This window comes from Sebastes fasciatus, chromosome 21 (genome assembly GCF_043250625.1).
Source record: "Sebastes fasciatus isolate fSebFas1 chromosome 21, fSebFas1.pri, whole genome shotgun sequence".
NCBI lineage: Eukaryota > Metazoa > Chordata > Actinopteri > Perciformes > Sebastidae > Sebastes > Sebastes fasciatus.
Genome location: NC_133815.1, coordinates 16559254 through 16579620, shown reverse-complemented (window position 1 = coordinate 16579620; position 20367 = coordinate 16559254). Strand labels below are relative to the sequence as shown.

Here is a 20367-nt window from a genome sequence, read left to right as displayed (position 1 = left end):
TTTGTCCACAGATCCTCATGCACATGCACACACACACACACACACACACACACACACACACGCTCATCTACATGCTAACACACACACATACATCCATGCTCACAAACAGACAAAGCCTCACACAGTGCGAGGCAACGCATGCGTGCATCTCCAGTGCCTGCGGGCGCTTGGGGCTAGGCAGCAGGGAGTGGAGGGAGGGAGGGAGGGAGTGAGGGAGGGGAGGGTTGTGGGGAGATGGGGGAGAGGAGTGTGCACTGTGCAGAGGCTCTCTAAGCTATAGAGGGTCAATCCCTCCACTCCACCCCCACATCCACCACCATCCCCTGTCTGTCAGAGCTGGCCCGGGCTCAAGGCCTGTTTGCTGAGCACTGGGTTCATACCACAGACACAGACTGTATGTAGGCACACATACACAAGTGCCAACACAGGCTAATGGACACACATGTACTGGGCTCACACACACCAATTTGAGATAATAGGCACATATACTGTACTGCAGATGCACAAGCTTTGTACGTCAGGGGTCACACTGCACAAAATGCACATGCTCATTCACAGAGATATTAATGCATGTACACACAGATACACACACACTGGCTTCATGCCACACATACAAGGTCAAGACGGGCTGCGGCACATTGCACATGGCTGGGAACAGACCAAACCACGAAGCATAAAAGACCACCGACATACATGCATGGATAAGCCAAGCAATGTCAGCCATTAGAATGGAAATAGATACGCTATTATTGTAAATTTGGCCAATATGTGGACGGTCGGCGGATATAATTGGAGCAGCTTGAAAATGGCATGGGTGCACACTGTCTGCGTTGGGCCTGATTTGGCTGAAGCAAAGGTCTGCGTCTGGTTAAACGCACCACTGGACAAGACAGGCCACCCATTCATATTTGCATGCAGGGGCACACGCATATGCACACACACACACACACACACACACTGAGTGACGAAAAGGCGAGTACGCTACAGTAGCTTTCATCCACCCTCCTCTCATTACTGTGCCTATAAAGCAAAGATCGCTGGCTATAAATATTTCGACTTGAGTAATCATGGTTAAAGTGCAATAACACGCTCCGTCCAAAAGTAGCACACGGACCAAATTGGACTTCGAGAAAAGATAAACAAGCAACAATGGCTATATTTACAGTCAGAACAAACTGAACGACTTTAAAAAGAGATTATCCAGTGAGATGGTATCTCTGAGTGCCTGAGATAATCCAGAAAATAAAATATGCATAATTCACTGTTACTAATCTCCTTTGCAGAAAATAAAGCCTACTCCCAGCCTACAGTAAACAACTCAGATAGTTGCCCGTCTTTTACTTCCACGCCATGTCTGACTCACCCTGGGCCCCGAGGAGATCACTTTTCCAGGTTTGTTCTGGAGCCCATTGAAGTTTACCTGCAACTTTATATAACAAAGGAAAATATGTGTGCTCAGGGATAATATGCAATTATGATAAAAACACTATTAAAGATGAAGTGGGTAGAATTGGAGCCAATATAAATAAAAAGAGATATTCTTTTATAAAACGGTCACTATATCCTGACAGTAGTGCGTGAGACAGGTGAGACCGCAGGAAAACAACCAATCAGTCGAGCTGGAGCCTGCTCCCAATGAGCAGCTGTCAATAACTCACAATCTCCGATCAAACAGTCAAACTAGTGAGCGCTGATCAAATAAGAATGAATATTCTGTTAGTTTAATGCCCATTTATCCTATTTATTGCCAATAGGAACTCTCTCTCTAAAATGACCTGTGATTGGCCGAAGTCTCCCGTCACGGGCTAGATTTTTTTAAAGCCTGAAAACAGAGCCATGAGGAGGTGTAGAAGCCTAGTTTTCTCTCAGAACACTTGAATTACAATATGCTTGAAGGTTATTATGGATTTTTTTTTCCAATGATGCCAAAAACATTAAGCCTACTGCAGGTTTAAGTGAATGGCTCCACCTGCAAATACTGTATGTAACATAAGCCAGATGCAAGCATTGCAAAGTGACAACACATTTGTGTAAGTTAAAAAATTTGCAAGAAGATGGAATAAAGTATTCATATACAGATTAAATAAATAATTAAATAAAGCACGTGCATGCTTGCACATTGAAGCAAATGCCTCTATTACAACTTATATTTGCAAATAGTTCAATAGCAACCAGAGACTAACCGTACACACAAACCATACACATCTTGCTATTTAGTATTTTTTGATACCTTACACCAAACTAATTCAGTGTACAGTGTCACTTCTGGTAATCATTGAAAACACGTTTTCTCACTGGAACGTGTATATTAAGATGCTGTGCTCAATCCTCAAAATTTCAGGAGCCCAGGCTTCGTATTAAGATGCTGCAGACAGATGTCAAAGTTGAGCCTTGCCTTTGATATCCAAAATTTGACTTTGGAGTAGCTTCAACCTAATCAGGCCTCGGAGGCTGGAGGTGATAAGTATCCGAGCCAATAACTGAAAATGAGAGCTGGGGAATCAGTAGTACGACACGCGCACACACACACATACACATACACATACACACACACACACACACACACACACACACACCAACACACACGTACTGTCTCTTTAAGGTTATGAGTGAAACCCTTATGAGAAAAAAAAAAACAAACTCCAAATGTCTATCTCTCCTCGGGATGTCATGTGGGGCTGTTAAGACGCGACACCTGTCACAATCACCAGACCTTCCTCATCCCCTCCGGGCCGCAGGAAGCGGCCAAGGTCAAACTCTTTAAAGGAGAGGAAGGGAGAAAGGGGGAAAGAAGTGACTAACGACGGACAGTCACAAAGAATCAGATCTGTCAAGTTCAAGCTGTAAAACCTCGGTGGAGTCGGAGGCTGCATATGCATCTTTGTACGTGTGTTTGAGTGAGCATTACATGCAGCAATGCCCCTGTGTACGCAAAGTATGTCTGCATATGTGATGCATGCCTTGTAACATTTCTTCAGCTGACATAATTCAATTCCACAATAATTACATCCTACTGCTACTTCCGCTATAATCTTTTCGCACTCTTCAACCGTCCAACTTGTTGCCTTCTGTTTCACATTACGGGATGGCAAGGGAGCAGGCCAGAACTCTTTAGGATGGAGGAGGAAGGAGGGAAAGGACGGAGAAGCATCTCAAAGTGGTGAAAACCTGGCGTCAATTTAACCTCCTCCAGCTGGACGTGTTTTGACAGCTGACAGGCGAAGCTTCATATTATGAAGACATTGAAGGAATAAATCTCTTCCTCACTGACGGAGTCACAAGAGGCAAGTGTCCGAATCATTCGACGAACACGATGTTTTGAAATATAGCCTCCGAGATTCTTAGCTCGATCCTTTTGTGTGACACTGGGGGCCGATCGTACTGTAGGCTGCTAACCAAAGGCACTTCCTTGTTTTGACTCGCTTTTTCTTTTTCACTCCCTCATTCCCTCCCTCTTCTCTCTCTGACAGAAAAGCCTGCCCAGGCCCAGGCTTTGGTAGATAATGACATCCTCTCCCTGGATTAATTGTGAGGGACACATTAAGCAATGGGGCTGACACTCCCTGTAATTAAACTGTTCACACCGACGAGTTCATACTGGAACGCGTTCTCCTTTCTCTCTCGATGTGCTGCCGGAACTGTAGGCCTGTTTAGAAATGTGATGAGACGTTATAGTGGTGTGTCTGTGAGAAAAGTGGGTGCATCACCTTGTGAAATTTGTATGCTCTGCCGGTGTTCACAGAAGTAGAATAACCATAATGGCCAGAATATAAAACCCCGATTACAAGATGACCCCAGACCTGTTTTTGAATTCAAAGGCAGAATGAGATTTTCCTAAAAAACAATGTATAGACTGATACGAAAATAATCCTTCTCTCTGTCGTATGAAAACGCGTATGAATGACACAATGATAATGCCCAAGGCAAAAGCGCGCAATACAAACGCAGTTGCTTTTGGCATGTCATTTGTGCGTCATGTAGTCTGTACTGACTGCAATGTTAATGCATCCACGTAAATATGCTATGCTCAGAGCTAGTGACGTAGAATAAAAAGTGAGAAAAACTGCTTATGGTGGGTGGGATGGGAGGCGCATGGGTCCAACAAACACAGAACTTTCAACCAGGAGACCGGTGTTCAGTTTTGTTTTTGCATGCTACGTTAGTGACGTGTTTACCATACTTATGTTATGTTGTTTTCGTATGTATACATACTTATTTGAAGCCCAACCATGACGTTTTTCCTAAACGAAGGGGTTTTGTTGCCTATAACGTAAATGGGTGGTTTTGTTGCCCCTTGCTGGTACTGCACCTTCATACACATGTTTAATATTCATAACCCGGCGAGGCAAAACGTGACACTGACACGCTATCCTCTGGTGGACAGGTGGGTCTATTACATGCTTTGGCGTAATATCGGGTTGTACGATGGGATCACACCAGCCGCAACGGCGTAAAGGGTGTGGGGAGGGCGGGGGGGGGGGGGCAATGGACCCTCCCCCCCTTACTTCCGGCACCCTTGATCGGACCACACCAGTCTTCAAACTCTGCCTTCATTTTGATCTCAACTACACACCAGTAAAGTTCTGTGACGCTATCATGGTGACAAAATCTGTACACAGACAGACAGGCAAAGTTCACACACTGTCGCAGCTGGTCATAAAATTACTCACATTTAATAAACCTGGTGCTAGAGAAAGAAAGCCGAACCTTATAGAAAATTAACGTGCACCACTTAGCCAAGTGGTTGTTAAACAACTGAAACGTTGGCAATAGATCTTCCCGCGTCCATCCCGTCACACGCCCAGGTCTCTTGAAAAAGCTATGTATGGGCCTGCCTGGGAATTGCTATTGTGTACGGCCCCTTGCTCCAAACAGCAGGTGCTAAACAGAGGTCAAAGAAGAGGCACGTGTATCACAGAGAACAATGCTGACTGAAAAAAGGGTGCAAGGGACAGACTAATGGAGAGCCCATAGCTCATTTAAGGTAGAGGTGGGTTCAAAGTAAACGTGCACAAACAGCTCTCAAGAGAACTGTTGTATGGAAAGTTGTTCATTAAGTAATTTGTGTCCATAAAAGCTCATATGTGTGAACTGGGAAGGAGGTGAGAGAGTCCATGTGTTTGATCTTTATCTGCTTTTTTTTTTTTACCCTTCTTTTTTAACCACTGTATACCGCTTTCACACATTACTGCCCAGCAAAGTCCGTGACCTTTTCAGGAACACAGGCATGTAGCCTTTGCAGTCATATCTCATATTGAGCTCCCTAATGCTCTGACTGTGGATGCTGTGCTTGCTGCTACGTCGCTCCTGTCCTTGCCTGCCTGCCTGCTTTGCTTTCGCCTCGGGCCATTGGGGCCCTCAGCGCTGTCCACTAAAAAAAAAAGAAAAGAAAAAAAAGAAGAAAAAAACCCATCCGCTGTAATTGAAGAAGCCACTCTAATGTGACATGCAGGAAGGTTTGCATACATGTTCTCACACTTACAAAATGTGCATGACGGTATACACACGTGCACAGGCGTACTATATAAATGCACACAGGCTTGAATTCACACACATGCAGCTAAGCACATGAATGCACACACATGCACGCACACGCTGACCACATTGCTCTTTGGTAGAGGTTATTGGGGGGTTGGGAGGACTTCGGTGATCCCACGCTTACACACATGCACACACACACACCCACACACCATAGACCAATAGTTGCCCTCTGACTCTAGACGACCTCTCCTGTGCTACTGGAGCACTCAGCTCCTCCTTTCCTCTCCTGGTGTTCCTGTTATGGGTTCCTGCTCAGGAGCTGAGGGTTCTATTGTTGTGTGACAGCGGTTCCTGTGTATATTTTCACGGCCTGCTGCTCCCTCTGTCCGTCTTCCTCTCTCCAAAGCTTCTCCTTCCTTTACTCGAGTTTAGATTTGCATCTCGGGTGGCCTCATCCTCACTTTTACTGTACTGTTTGCACAGCGAGACTGATGAATAAACCAGGCGAAGTGCTACATTGCATTGTTGTCTTGTAAATAGAGTTACGACTGAATTGCTTTATTGCAGCAAGTTTAGAGGCCATGCTGATTTTATGATGAAAACTCCTCATTTACAGCGATGGATAAGAAATTGTAGTAAATAAGGTAGTCTATTCGGTGTTTTGCAAGTTTATGTCCTGTAACAAACTGCAGCTTTACATCATATTATTTTGTCTGAAAGGCAAGGCAGTATAGAATATTTCGGTTTTGCAATGAGATTAAAGCTTCAGTAGGCAGAAAGTTGTAGGCATCATTGGGCAAAAATTCCATAATAACCTTTCAGCATATTGTAATTCGAGTGTTCTGAGAGAAAACTAGACTTCTGCACCTCCTCATGGCTCTGTTTTCAGGCTTTAAAAACACTAGCCCGTGACGGGAAACTTTGGACAATCAGGTCATTTTAGATAGAGCGTTCCTATTGGCTGTGCTCCGGCTGGTGGGCGGTGCTTGGTTGTTTCTTCAACAGATCTCAACTTGGCTGCTGGGTACAAATTTTCTCATTTTACAGCTAAACAGTTGATTACAAGATATTTTTTAAAACATTTAAGGAGAGAAATAGGCATTACAGTAACAGAATATTGATTTGCCTAGTTTGACCGTTTGATTGGAGACGGCAGGCTCCAGCTCGGTTCTGATTGGTTGTTTTACTCTGGTCTGTGAAAACTGGTAGATGCCATTAGGGGCACCGGAGGACACATGACTTTTTTTCATATTAACCTGTCTCATGCACTACTGTCAGAATAAAGTGACCGTTTTATAAAAATATTTTTTCCATTTCTACCCACTGCAGCTTTAATGCTACAAACTTTTTGTAGTTAAGTTAATTGGTAGAAAAAAAAGGATGACCCTGGTATCTCTCTGGTCAGGTGGTACCGTCATGACGCTGCTGTATACATTAAAATGTAGAACACATCTTACATGATTAACAGCCAGCCTCCCAGACTCAGGTTATCATTACCACTCCAATCTGTGCTGCTTGACTCTCAACAGGTTTACTCCCCACCAACCACGCTGCTGTTGCAAAGCACCTTGGGTGTTCCCAAACTCGCCCGCTGGTAACCCATTACCTAGACATACGGAGACAAACGGCACGAAGGTACGCAAATGTTGATGCAATCAGGTTGCGAAAACATCTCCAGGGCCACTGCGCAAACCCCCCCACCCCTCTCTCCTCTCTCCCTCCTTCCACACTTCTTTTAATCTCTCCCTCTCTCCTTCAATTATCACAATGTCACCACCACCACCACTGGGAAACTTTCCTTTTAGTGAATTATCAGGGAAAGAGCTTTGCAGCGGGTAAGCCGGCGCTCTACTCTGTCATTGTCATGGCGGTGGCTCTGACAAAACAGTTTGCGTACCTGCTTAAGTATTACAGAAATTAACACCTCCCTTCCAGGTACAGTAATCAACGGGGTGACGGGAGACAATTAATTAGGTCCATCTGCATCACTGCCTTTACATAATTAATGGGGCTCATTACTGAACCACTAGTAGGATGTGGAGCATGCTAGCACACTCACTAGCTCAGAGCATGATAGCACTAAAAGCACCAGGAAAGTGAAGACTTTTGTTTGGTTGTTAGTTTGTACAAATTTCCGATTGTCGATTGCAGTTTCCTATTAAAATCTGACAACTTTTTTTTGGCTTATTCTAAAGGTTTTGTTGGCCTCAATGCTAAACCAACTTAAAAATTGTGACATTGGTCTTAGATTTTAGCAGAAAGAAACATCATTAACATACTAGGTAATGTGAGTGCAACGATATATACTTTGATTGTACTATAGAACAGCTGTTAAGTGACAACCTAATCGACCACACTATTTTTTTTGCCTTTTATTGAGGTATTCGAAAGAAGCTTTGAATGTCTGTCGTCATATTTCATGAAGTCATCACCCAAAAAAAAAATCCTTGAACAAAATCCTCAATTTGAATAAAGTGATTCATGCGGATTAAATGAGTTAAGTCTTTTTTTATTAAATCGACTTTCAGTTTTGTCACATAAATACATGTACAGTAGGTGTGGACTGCTGTGTGTGTGTGTGTATGTTTGAGAGACAGAGAGAGAAGGAAGAGAAGATGGAAGGTAGACTATTGCACGCAATGTTTCTGTAAGTTATTAATAACTTACTCTCAACGTTGCTCTGTCACCCGCCAGCCCAAACCCGGGATATTTTCTAGTAAACTTTCCTGAACCCACACATCACTACTGGAATCTAGTTCTACAAATAGTATAGCCTACTAATAATAGTGAATGTAGCTTATTTTTGATCTGCAACTGTGCAGAAAGACCGGGTTTAAACAGAATGAATAGACGCAAAAAAAACAACTGTGCACCATACAAATGCTGATTTAGAATTTGAATGTCAACGTTGTGAACGTTATTTAGTACGGCCTTAAACATTACGTTAAAGGTCTTATTGATAACATTATTATGTAGATTTAAAAAAATAAATAATTGAATAAAATACATCTACAGTGCCTTTAGAAAGGTGCTGAATAAAAGTATGGCTTTTCCTGAAAAACAAATATTATGATTGTGAATTAATCATTTAAAACATTTTTGGAGAGTCCAAAATGAATGTTTTGTTTATCTCTGTTGAAGATATCTAATGTTTGGTTCCCACTTCTAACAAGGCTTGTGTGCATTTAATAAAACAACGTTGGTATCACATGGTATCTTTGTGTCATCAGTTATGTGGAAAAAACGGATACAGTATATGATTGACGGTAAGTGCCTGGCAATGACTTGTTGTGAAGTAAATGCAATGGAACGGGGGAGGGAGAATGCGACATCTAGTGGCTCAATGTTATCAATAGTACCTTAAATTAAAAAAAATAATCTCTTTATGGAAGTAACACTGAAACAACAGCACACTAAGTATGTACAAGTGTGGTGTGACTTCTGGTATGTAAATAGCAGTGGGGAATTAAAAGTGTGAGGCAAGTCTTTAAGAATTTCAATTATGAAAAATGCCATAATTGGTAGGTGAGCTAATGCCTCCTCTCTCAGCTGTTAACCACAAACACTTGAGGCTAATGATCTTTGACGGAAACTCATTCTTTTTCCTTCCTTCCTGGGATCAAATTAAAGAGCACACAGGTAGATACATCCTCGACTCATTCCCCCCTCTTTGCTTAGCCGGCGAGCTCCGCTGCTGACACCTTAACCCGAGAGTCATATTTAAACCTTGAAGCAACTCAAATGATCATATGGCATGAAGGAATCTATAATATAAAGTTAATTGGTGAGAAAGTAAAAATTAGATTATGTTTTATGACCGCCTTGTGAAAATTACAAGTTTGATAATAATAGGCCATTTGCAGGTTGGTTATTGAATGTGGATTCTTTTTTTATTGTTTCAGTGCTGGAGGGAGATAAGGCGTCAGATAGACTTTGCTGACTTCTGAGTTACAGCACACGGCACATTCGGAAAACTTGTTAATTGATTATAATCATCTATCATTTTGTTTTACTTGCTTTCACTTTACCCTGTTTGGTGTTCCTGCCCAGTATAAACAGTGGTAAAGGTCATGGAAATACACACAATATTGAGAAACCTCTGATTTCCTCACATTTTATAGCCTGTTTTCTTATGTATATTTTAAATTAAAGTGTCTTTGTGGAAAAATAATGAATAGCCAGCTTGTCCCACTAGCGTGTTTTCGCATTATAGTCAATTCTGCACGTGATGTGACCAGTGATGACAGTTAAGGAGCACGAGACCCTGCTATTTCAGGTATAAAGTGCAAACTGGTTGACAGATTTCTAACTTGTTTCTATAAAAGGTTTCCTGCCTGATGCACAGTCAAGCAACAAATTACTACCTGTGATCCAATGCAGCTTAAACACCTCTAAAGGGTGCTACCAAAGAGATTCCTAAAATAACAGCTGCATGTCATAACCTACCTTAAGGACTAAATTAACCTTAAAATACTTTTCACTTGTGATTCTCTAAATCATTTTCCATTTGCAGTTACCTTGTCTGGCATCTGACATACAACCGCTATCAAATTAGTCTAAAAACAAACAAGAAGCCTTTGCAGTTCCTGCTTGCCCCAGATCTGATTTGTTGAAAATGTCATTCTTTATCCTTTTAAGAGTGTACTGTTCAATAACTTTCTAAAATTGGCTCAATATCAGACTGCCGCTGTTCCTGTGAGTACCTTGTTTTCCTTTTCCCTTTCTCTCTCTCTCGGCTAATGAAGGCCTCGTGGCCCACTGTTATTAAAATTACGCCCTTGCCTCTGATATTAATTGGGTCCGTAATAAGGAATGCGTCGGATTCATTATTTAATTGCAAGGGCACATTTGGAATACAGTTTCTGAAATGTATTTTTAATGAAAAACACTACATCCTGACCTAATCATATCAACCTTATTCTATCTAATTAAGGATGCAAAAAATCATTAGAGTTGCAAAATATTAGCTTCAGCTCTGTCGGGCTGCTCCTTTGCTCGCCTTCATGAATATATTTTTTTTCCTGTCTATGATAAATAGTTAATGAGGGAAAAATGACAAAAATTTGCATGTAGGCAAATTAGTCTAATAGGGATATGTCTTTGCTGAGTTAGGAAAGTGACCCTTTTCACAGGAGAAATTGTTACAATAATTATGAAATAATGGCAAGGCCCATCTTATTTTGATGAAAAATGGCCGGCTTGAATAATGTAAAAATCATAAAATGCAATAACCCTAAATTTTCATCATGCTGGAAAATGTGTTAACGTGTTAGCATTTTATCAGTTTAATAACGGCAAATTAGGGACAATATGAAGTATGCTGTAATTGTTGCTGTGTAGGGAGATATGCTGTAATGCGAGGATGATTTAGCAGTGCCACCACAGCAAGAGGCCATCAGCGGCTAAATGAAGCATTTTCTTAATCACAAACTTTGGGGGTGTAATTTCTTTCAAAGTCTCCAAACATTGGGAGGTTCAATTTTCTCCCAATAAACAGGTCCATCACCATCCCATTAGCAGTAGTGTAGTCACCTCTCAGAGCCAGGGTGCAGTTCATTAAGGCTTACAAGACAGGTGTAAAAAAAAAAGAAAAAAAAAGAATAGGCAGTTTAAACAGCAGTTTAAAGGTTTTCTATACGGTATCCAGAGCATTAATATAGCAGCAATCAACTATTAGCAATGTAAAGGTATAGTGGCGTAATGTCTACATGAGCAAATCTCCCTCTGTGTGTTGTAATCAGAGCTTCTCTGTACTTTGTTGACACTGACGGGCCGGCCGTGTTTGCCTTTTAGTGCATGTTGGCTGGCTAGCTCACGGCCGCTGCTCTGCACTGCTCTCATACGGCGGTTACAGCAGATAATGCCATCCCGACCGACGGTGTCGCAACCGAAGCAATAGCACCCACCCTCCACTTCCCCCTCGGGTAAACACCGTTAGCTCTGTCCGCACTGATACCCTTGTTTACACTGTTAGCACTGTTAGCTGCGAGCCGCCAGCTCAGCCACCGCCACGTTGAGAGCTGTGTGGAGGCGATAGATGTGCTCTAAATTTCGACATTGAGCACCTTTAACACTTGTAACTGTATATGTAGTAAGTTACGGGGTTAAATATTAAATTGTAAAGTAGTTTCAAGTACCAACGACGTGAACAATAACAATGTTCTGTGAAATGTCTGCCTCTAATTGTGTTTGTTGAGATGCAGATTGCCTCCATTCACCCTGTGAGGAGTAGACCTTCAAAGTGTGGACTCATCTGCGGCGTTTCACAGATTGTCCAGTGATTCTATTTTTCGAAAATAAAACAAATATTAACTACTTTGACTCTCACAAAACATGTTTTTCGATTAGTCAAGCTTGCCTCTACTCCCCCCTGTAAGACAAAATAGAGCACACGTTCTTAACAGCCAGCCCATCTTTCGCCAACAAAAACGAGAATCGATTGTAGTAGTTTCTGGTTCCATTTTACCCCTTTACAGCCGTATGAACTTGTGCAAGCAAAGAGCAAAAGGAGTTAATGAACACGGAGAACACCGAGCGATGTGTGCCACTAACAAATCCTGCAGAATAAATTAAAGGGGGGCTGCAGTTTGATCGCTGCGTTCCATTTCCCTTATCTCAACAAGTCACATTTTCAATCACTATGCAAAGATTTTACATCGGGAGTCGGCTCGGTGCTAATACACTGCCCTTCCTTGTATCACCATCGACCTACGCCGGGCTGTCAAATAAGCGTCAGCCTCTCCCAAGCCGTAGTAATTTCATGCGGACATGCATTTATGCCAACTGGAATCCTGCATTGACACCAAGTTGTCCACATTATGCCCGGTGTAGCATAATGCACATGCACCCCCGGTATATGTGTGTGTTGATTGAGCAGTCTTTTTTTTTTTAATGAAATATCTTCGGAAATTGGTTTCCACAGACTAATCAGGCAGCCCGCTAGCCGAGTTTCTGTTTTGGTAATTATCTTGTACTAATTAGAATGAAGCTAAAGACCTCTGAGATGAATTCTCAGCTTTCTGAAATGTAACTAAAGAAAATGTAATGATATAAAATGAGCCTATCCTATACATCCTCTCGGACGTAATGTCTTCGTTAAAGTGACCGTGGTGTTGATGAACGGCGCGATGCCATCACGGCTGCCGTTAAATGTTCCGTTCAGTATCGCACTCATCCTGCCGCCCTGCCAGCGTTTCCTTCAACGCCGCAACATGGCGGAAACCTCCTAGGATTACAGACAACTAACTGTGATTCCTTCCCGATACACGGACCGATCTAACAAGACAACTATCAGTGACCTTTTGGTTCATTCTCTCGTTAAGAAAACATCCATTAGCCCAATTAATCACCATGGGTTTGAGGAGAAGACCATTGTCTAGAGAGACAGGAGAGGCTGCAGTGTAGTGAGATGCTTACCTTGCGCCTCTCCCCATTGAAGCCTCTCCACTGCTCCGCCTTCTTGACGACGTAGCTCAGCTCCTGATTGGACAGCTCCAGGTCTTGAGGCAGGAAGTACGTCCCCTCCCTGGCTGTGAGCCGCTGAAAGACGTCCAGCATGCGTCCGTCGTTGTGGAATCTGGAAGGTGTGGTGTGAGAGGAGAAGTGAGGAGGAGGAGGAGGAGGAGGAGGGGGGAAGTGGTAGCAGGAGTGACGCCATACTGAATCACTGTCTTTGCCCTGTAAAGGTCACATGGGGTCAAATGTCAAAGCAAGGAAGAACATGTATGTTTGCCATGCGTCAAAGAGGATAATTGTGGATAACTAGCTCTGTGGCTACCTCCATGCCAAACAGCATCATGTCCTCTTTTTATCACATTTTCTGGCTCTTGTGGAACAGGTCAAATCCCAACAATCCCAACTTGCTGGAAGAACATATGAATCTTCTATTGATTACACAAAGCATATGTGCAGTGTGGCGCTCTATAAAAGTCTAATACATCAATACAAACACTATGAAAGAGCAAAAAGGAATCAAACAAATTGGCCTGTGAGTGGGAAGCACTTTGTTAGCACAAGCTGCAGCAGTGTCTGTGTTCGGCTGTGTGTCTGCGTGGTTGTACATCTGTTACTGTGTGGGAGTCAGATCCCGGGATATTCTTCAGTGTTAATGCCGAGCTTCAAAAAGATGGCAGATGCGATGGACGTGCTGGTTGCAGATGTGTCTGGAGAGACCGGGCCTGAGTCACAAGAAAACGTTCGGCGCAGCAGAAGGCATATTGATTCATACCTCCAGATGAGCGCGCATCACCAAAGTGTTGTTTTTCTTTCGCCGCGCAAGGGTGCATGCAGCCAACCCCTAAAAAGAATCACCATGTCTGTAAACAAATGCCTTGGCTGACCATCAAAACCAGCAGACCTTGTGCCCTTCCATAGAGATTCTAGCCTGTCAGAGGGTAATCAACTCTCAAATAAAACCAACATCAAGGAGACGGGGATTTATACAAGAAGCTGGTGCGGAGCTTTGAACTCAGCATCATTCCCCATCGCTCTTGGGAGAGAGATGTTTGTAGAATCTTGACCTCAGACACAGGAATAGCATGCATTCATTTTCATCCTACACTTTGAGTTGTGCTTCTCATTCATTTATGCGGTCTCTCTCTTGGAGGAATTCACCATCTTTGCATCTCTGCGCTTCAAAAAAACATGCTCGTTTCCTCGGCGTTGGAAGTGCCCTGAATGTAAGTATGTGCTACTTATATCTGGGGTTCGACCTGGGTGATGAGGCTCTCATCAGCTTTTCTTCATTGTAGGGGTCACCTTAAGGACATGGGTTAACTTATGGAATACATTTCAACGGAATATTTTATGACGACATGACCGTGGAGGATAAAAAGAGAAGAGTATTTTGCATGGGAAACCTACGCACATTAATCAATTGGATTTCTAGAATTATGCAGTGTTTTCCATCTTTGACTGAAAATCAAGTCACTGAATATGCTATATACATTACTGTTTTACTGCCAAACAATATATATTAAGTATCTTTGTAATCATTTGAATGGAACTGCACCACTATCAATGTCACTCTTGTTGGTGTTTATGAAGTTTCAAAGAGGATAGAGATGTAAAAACTGCATCACTGATGTGTATATTTGCAGCCAGTGAATAAAGGCTGCCTAAAATGTAATTAAAAAAGGATAACAGTCCATTCTATCTATACATATAGCCCCGGGCATTTTTTTTAGAAATAGGTCACGCTCTGTGTCAGAGCCCCTTCCTTGCAGCCAATAGGAAACTGTAACCCATAAAATTATCAGCCTTGCTTCAGCCTCGTGGCCTACATTCAATACAAACCCGCGTGGCGGTTGAGTGGCAGAAGTCATTATTCCCGGCTGCTGTTTTAATATTGTCCATTTAGCTGGAGCCCGATAAGCGTCCCGCTTACTGAAATTAGATGGCACCCTCTCCTCGGCCGCCAATCTCAAACTGATTAATTCAATAAGGGTTTTCTTACATTTTGAGCCGTTAATGGAATTTGGTCGTATATGAGGGTGGGAGAACACACCTTGGATGAATACTGAGTTACATTATTCAGTAATTTATCACCCGCCCTTCTGATTTTTTTACCTCCATGCTGCAAGAAAATGATGTCCCTCTATTATTTAAAAAGTGCAATAGTCATCCTTTAAGCTGGAAATTTGGAATCCGTGGTTGTGCAGTGCATGTTTAAGTCCGCCCTGCCATTGCAATGCAAAGCCAATCTCCTGTCATTTTCTGAAACGGAGGGAAAAAAAGGCGATGTTTGACTCAACAGTTAGGTACCAGGAAGCTTCTACCAGCTCTATAGAGGACACGCAGGCCTCGTAGAAAAATGTGTTAAGGTGCTAAAACTATACAAACCTTAGGAAGTGCATGTTTCAGCATGTGTGACCTCAATCTGCAAGACGTGAGTGAAACACATAGTGCAGTAAGATAGAGTGTATGTGTTCACCACCATGTAGATGCAGTCCATTTCAATATGTATGAAACCTGCAGTGATCGCAACCATGCAAAACATTCAGCCTAATCGTATAATGTAAGGGGGGGGGGTTATATGTTCACGCTATATCAAAACACATCTAACTTTTGAATTAGAAACGCTTTCGATTTTCCGACCAATTGCAGAGTATGGTGCATTCAAAAAAGGCAAACTGCATGTGTGTATTTCTGCTTTTGTGTCTGCTAACTCAATGTGTGTGCGTGCGTGTAGATGTGTGAGGCTGATGCATAACTGCATAAGTAATTCCATGCGACTATAAAATCAAAATGGATTAGATCAACGTTTGTTTTCATTTTCTGTTGTGTTTTTTTTTTTGTGCTTTTTTCTGTGGACAGAAAGAAAGGAAAGAAATGGTGGATGGGGTGGAACATGGCACGAGGCTGCGGGGGTGGGAGTTATTTCTGAACGGGTGCTTGAGAATAGTAGGCTGGTGAGGGCCGGAGTTGTTTTCAAAGAGGGTCTTCCTCTTCATTGGCAGACTGTCCCTACAGGCTGCGTCGATTCACACATACCCAAATGATAATTCCCAGCCAGAGCTGTGTGTGAGACGCTTTTTCAGCCACCAGGAAGGTCAGACAGGGACTCAAAGTCAGGGGTGAGTAAGCAATATGGAATAAAAAAGGAACCACTGGAAACAGAATTGATCGGGAACCTGCTCATTTGCTGTGTTTTGCCTCAGTGATACACCATGGTACTTCTTAATACTGACATGCATTGGCCAAATTATCGGAATTGTATCAGGCCGTCATCTTCCTGCTTGTGTCTCACCTGAGTATGTTAATAGAGAGGATGGTGATGGAGAGCAGGAAGATGACTGCGTACAGGAAGAGAGTGATGATCACTCCCGCCGCACCCGATTGGTCCACTCGATAGAAGTGCCAGTAGAGCTTGGCTGCGTCACCCACCGGTGTGTCCGGGCTGTAGGCGAGACGCTGAGGAGACGGAGATTGAAAGAAAAGAAGAAGAAAAAAGAACAAAACTGTTATAAGGCTGGACATTTGCAATATGGAGAAGCTCTTGGCCAGGACAGAGATTGATCAAGGGGGAAGGTTTCACATGGTCAGCTGTGTTCCTCTCACTCTACATCTTACATTGTGGACTTTTTAAAATGAGAAATTGAACAACAGTTTGGATTAATTTAATACAAAGACTTATTTGACAATGTTACAATGTCATTTATATAGGATTTGATATAGACATCACCTCTTGTCAACTGTCAACAGTCCAAATCATCCATCATTTCTTCACTGACAAAATCCAAGCCACTGCCAAAAAAAGACACCCATCTAACCTTGCACATTTCCTTTCTCAACCCCACCCCCTCCCCCTCCCCCCCCCCACTCTTTTTTTGTAATCTAAAGTCACTTTGCCAAGATAAAGTGAACTCCTATTTAAAGTGCACAAGTGTCCAAGTTATTTTTAAGTGACTTACCCCGAGGACGGCGTCCACTGCAAAGACCGCCAGGGGGTCGAGGACTGTCCACACTCCCTGAGCCATGATAAACTTTGACGTGAAGGAAGGGAGTGAGCCAAATATCTGTTGACAGCCCCATCTGATCAGAACCAGCAGGAACGTTGCTGCGTTCAAGGTCAGGGGACCCACCACCACCATCGCCAGCTCCTCCCGGGTGTGGAGCAGAGAGCTCTGGTACACGAGGTCCACCGTGTGCGCGTGGAACTGGAATCTGGCGGGAGAGGAAACGGAGGCGTGTGATGTGGGTAGAGTGTGAAGAGTGTGTGCATGTGTCAATATGCGTGTAGTATATTTGTGTTTGTGATGCTTTGCAGCTCAAGGGCAACTGGTTCCAGCAATTCACACACTGTGTTGTATTGTTTGTGGTTGATTCAATCATATCTAATTAGTTTGATGACAATTAACATTGTAATTAGCTGTTTTACTAGTATATGCTGCCTTACTGGTCACATGATATGTTTTAAGACAACTTATATAATACTTTACTATATTATTAACATAATGTCAGTTGATTAAAATATTTAATCGCAATTATTCATTTATTTTTTATCTGTTCAAAATGTACCTTAAAGGGAGATTTGTCAAGTATTTAATACTCTTATAAACATGGGAGTGGGCAAATATGCTGCTTTATGCAAATGTATGTATATATCTATTATATTCCTTTGGGTTTATAGTTTCATATGATACCATATCTTCACTCTAGCTTTAAAACTGAGCCTGCTACAACCTAAAAAATCACAAGTTGCATTAATGCGATAAAGAAATTAGTGGTGTTAAAAAAAAAAAATTTGCTTTAACGTGTTACTATCACGTTAACTTTGACAGCCCTAATACATATATAATAACAGATTAAACTTAAAAAAGCAAAATACATCCAACACTGACAGAACGGCATTAACACCTGTGCTGTTACTTGAGAGAGCTTCTTCTTCTTTCCAGCCCCCTATTGTAAGCTAGACTCCCCATTTACTGCAAGCCTCATGAGTTTCCTAATCTTCCCATCAGTCAGGAGACGGTAGAGCCAGTGGTGGAAGAGGAGAGGTCCAGTTTTTGCTCATTAATTTCCATCTGATTTGCTCCAAGAGTCAAGCTTCTCTCAGATTCTGTCCATTAATCTGACAGTGGAGGTCCATTGGTGTTTTTTTATCTGAGGCAGATCTCCCAACACACAGATCCAATCCTCCAAAAGTCCCTTTTAGAGCGCAGAGATTACCTCACTGAATGACCGGTACAGACAGAAGAGTTTAAAGCTATTTTTAACATTATAGGCTTCTATTTTTTGTCCAGATAAATTGCACTGTTAAATCTCATTCCAAGAATGACAGGGGGGAATATTTCATTTATAGTGGATCTTGACATAATACGATGAAACTTTCCAGTTCAATAAATCGTAACAGCATTTTGACTTTGGCAGCATCGTTCCATATCAAACATTGACGGTCATCATTCCATATCAAATCTAATTTGGTGTCTCTTCAAATGTGATATTTGAAATTTCAAAACTGCATGTGGTAGTTATGTAACGGTCTGAGCATGTGCAGTGCCACTGTCAGGTAATGTGGCTCTTGAACAGCGGTGGAAAGTAACTAAGTAGATTTACTCAAGGACAACAAAGTACTTGTTCTTTATGTGAGTATTTTCATTTGATGCTACTTCATACTTCTACCCCACTACATTTCAGAGGAATATATATATAATAATAATATATAATAATATTGTACTTTATACTGCTGTTACACTTACTTTCAGATAAGATTTATTTTAAAAACCTATAATGAGCATATCATACATTGTATTTTACACTGTAATAAAGTGCACTTAACTACCCATCAGGACAATAATGAATATGACTAATGGACTAAGAGGGGGGAAGCCTTAAATATTAGACTGTGGTTTTACTTATGTCAGTATATAAAAAAAAACTACAAAATAAAAAGAAAGGAAGGAAGGAGAGCTCATAGGTGGCTGAAGTAACAATCGGGCCAGAGACTCTGTTGCTCCTGGGCACACTTTGCTGTCCACTGATGTCCACGAGTGGGGAGGAAGGAGGCAAAAAGAGACAGAGTTAGAGAGGAGGAAAGAACAGAGCGAGATAAAAAAACAAGAAGGGAGGGAGGCCTGTCATCACACTCTGACTGTCACTTGGCCTCTCTCGCTCTCTCTCACTGGGCACCACCAGCTCTGGCCATCGCATGGAGAGAAAAATGCTCGGAGGGAGAGCAGCAGATTTGGACATGTGGAAGTTGTCATCCGACGTTGACCCCCTCTGTTTTTCGCATTTCTGTTTTTTCACCTCCTATCCACCCCCTCAGTCCATCCTTTTGTTTTGATTCCGTCACCTTTTTTTTTTTTCCTCTCCCTCTATCACTTTCCATGATTTAACGCGTCATGTTTTCACCCCCATGTTATTGTAATAAAAACCTGCTTGTATGCACGTTTGCAGCCAGTTCTTTTTTATTGTGATGAATTAAATCAGCACCACATGCCATCGAGATGTGATTTAACAGTTCTGTGGTATCTTATTGCTGTTTATTATCTACGCTGTGTACCGAATAATAACAATAAATTCCTTCCAAATAATGTAGCCTTTTGGGACTTGAATCCGCGTGGTGAAATCAGCAAACTCCCCCAGCAATGGTTTGTTAATATTGAGAGTCTTGTTAAAATGTTAATGGGGGGATTCCAAACAGATGATTTGGGCGTATCCCGTTTGTGTGTGTGCATGTTTGCCAACACGCACTCACACAAACCGCACATCCTTGTTCTCTCCTCTGCTCCTTAACCCCTGCACATCCCATATCACAACCCTGCTTTGCATGTCTGTGCTTCCGAGCTTGCATGCATGCGTTGTGTGTGTGTGTGCATCCGCAATTTGTCGATGTGCTTCAGCATAATCTATGTATGTATCGGCCCTCCATGTAAAAGGATTTATGTCAGCAGTGATGCGTGTGCTCAAAGTGTCTATGTAGTTCTGCTCTGTGTGAGTGTATCCATACGCTCCCTCACCACCCGCCCATACGTGTGTGTGTGCGTGTGTGTGTGTGAGTGCAAAGGAATATCAAAGGAAGCAAACTCACTTGTTGACAGGAACTGCTATGGCCTGGAGGTAGAGCCACTGGCTGCAGTAATGCAGGTAGAGCCTCACAAACCACATCAAAGCCAGCAGCAGCATAATGAGGCCGAGCTGCCGAACGGAGCCACGCCAGCTACTATGCGGCTGTTGTTGCCGCGGCAACGGCAGGCCCAGCTCGGACGGCAGCATGCGGAGGGCCAGGCGGGCTCGCTCGGACAGGCGCGAGGGGCGGGAAGCAGATCCGGTCAGCGCTGATCTGTTTTTTAGACAGAGGAGAATCAGACACACCACACATGACAACATCTTATCTCTACTTTTTTCGTTTCAATATCTCTCCTTTCATTCTTGACATTTTGC

At 42.6% G+C, this 20367-nt stretch overlaps 1 protein-coding gene across 1 annotated transcript in view; it reads right to left on the bottom strand.

Annotated features, from left to right (window-relative positions):
* ofcc1 (orofacial cleft 1 candidate 1) overlaps positions 1-20367 on the bottom strand; it is a 133896-nt gene that overhangs the window by 59715 nt on the left and 53814 nt on the right. Inside the window, exons 17-20 of the mRNA XM_074622727.1 lie at positions 20015-20266; positions 16893-17145; positions 16229-16392; positions 12898-13057 (exon numbers count right to left, since the gene is read on the bottom strand). Of these exons, the coding sequence (XP_074478828.1) occupies positions 12898-13057; positions 16229-16392; positions 16893-17145; positions 20015-20266 (829 nt within the window). The remainder of the gene's footprint in view (positions 1-12897; positions 13058-16228; positions 16393-16892; positions 17146-20014; positions 20267-20367) is intronic.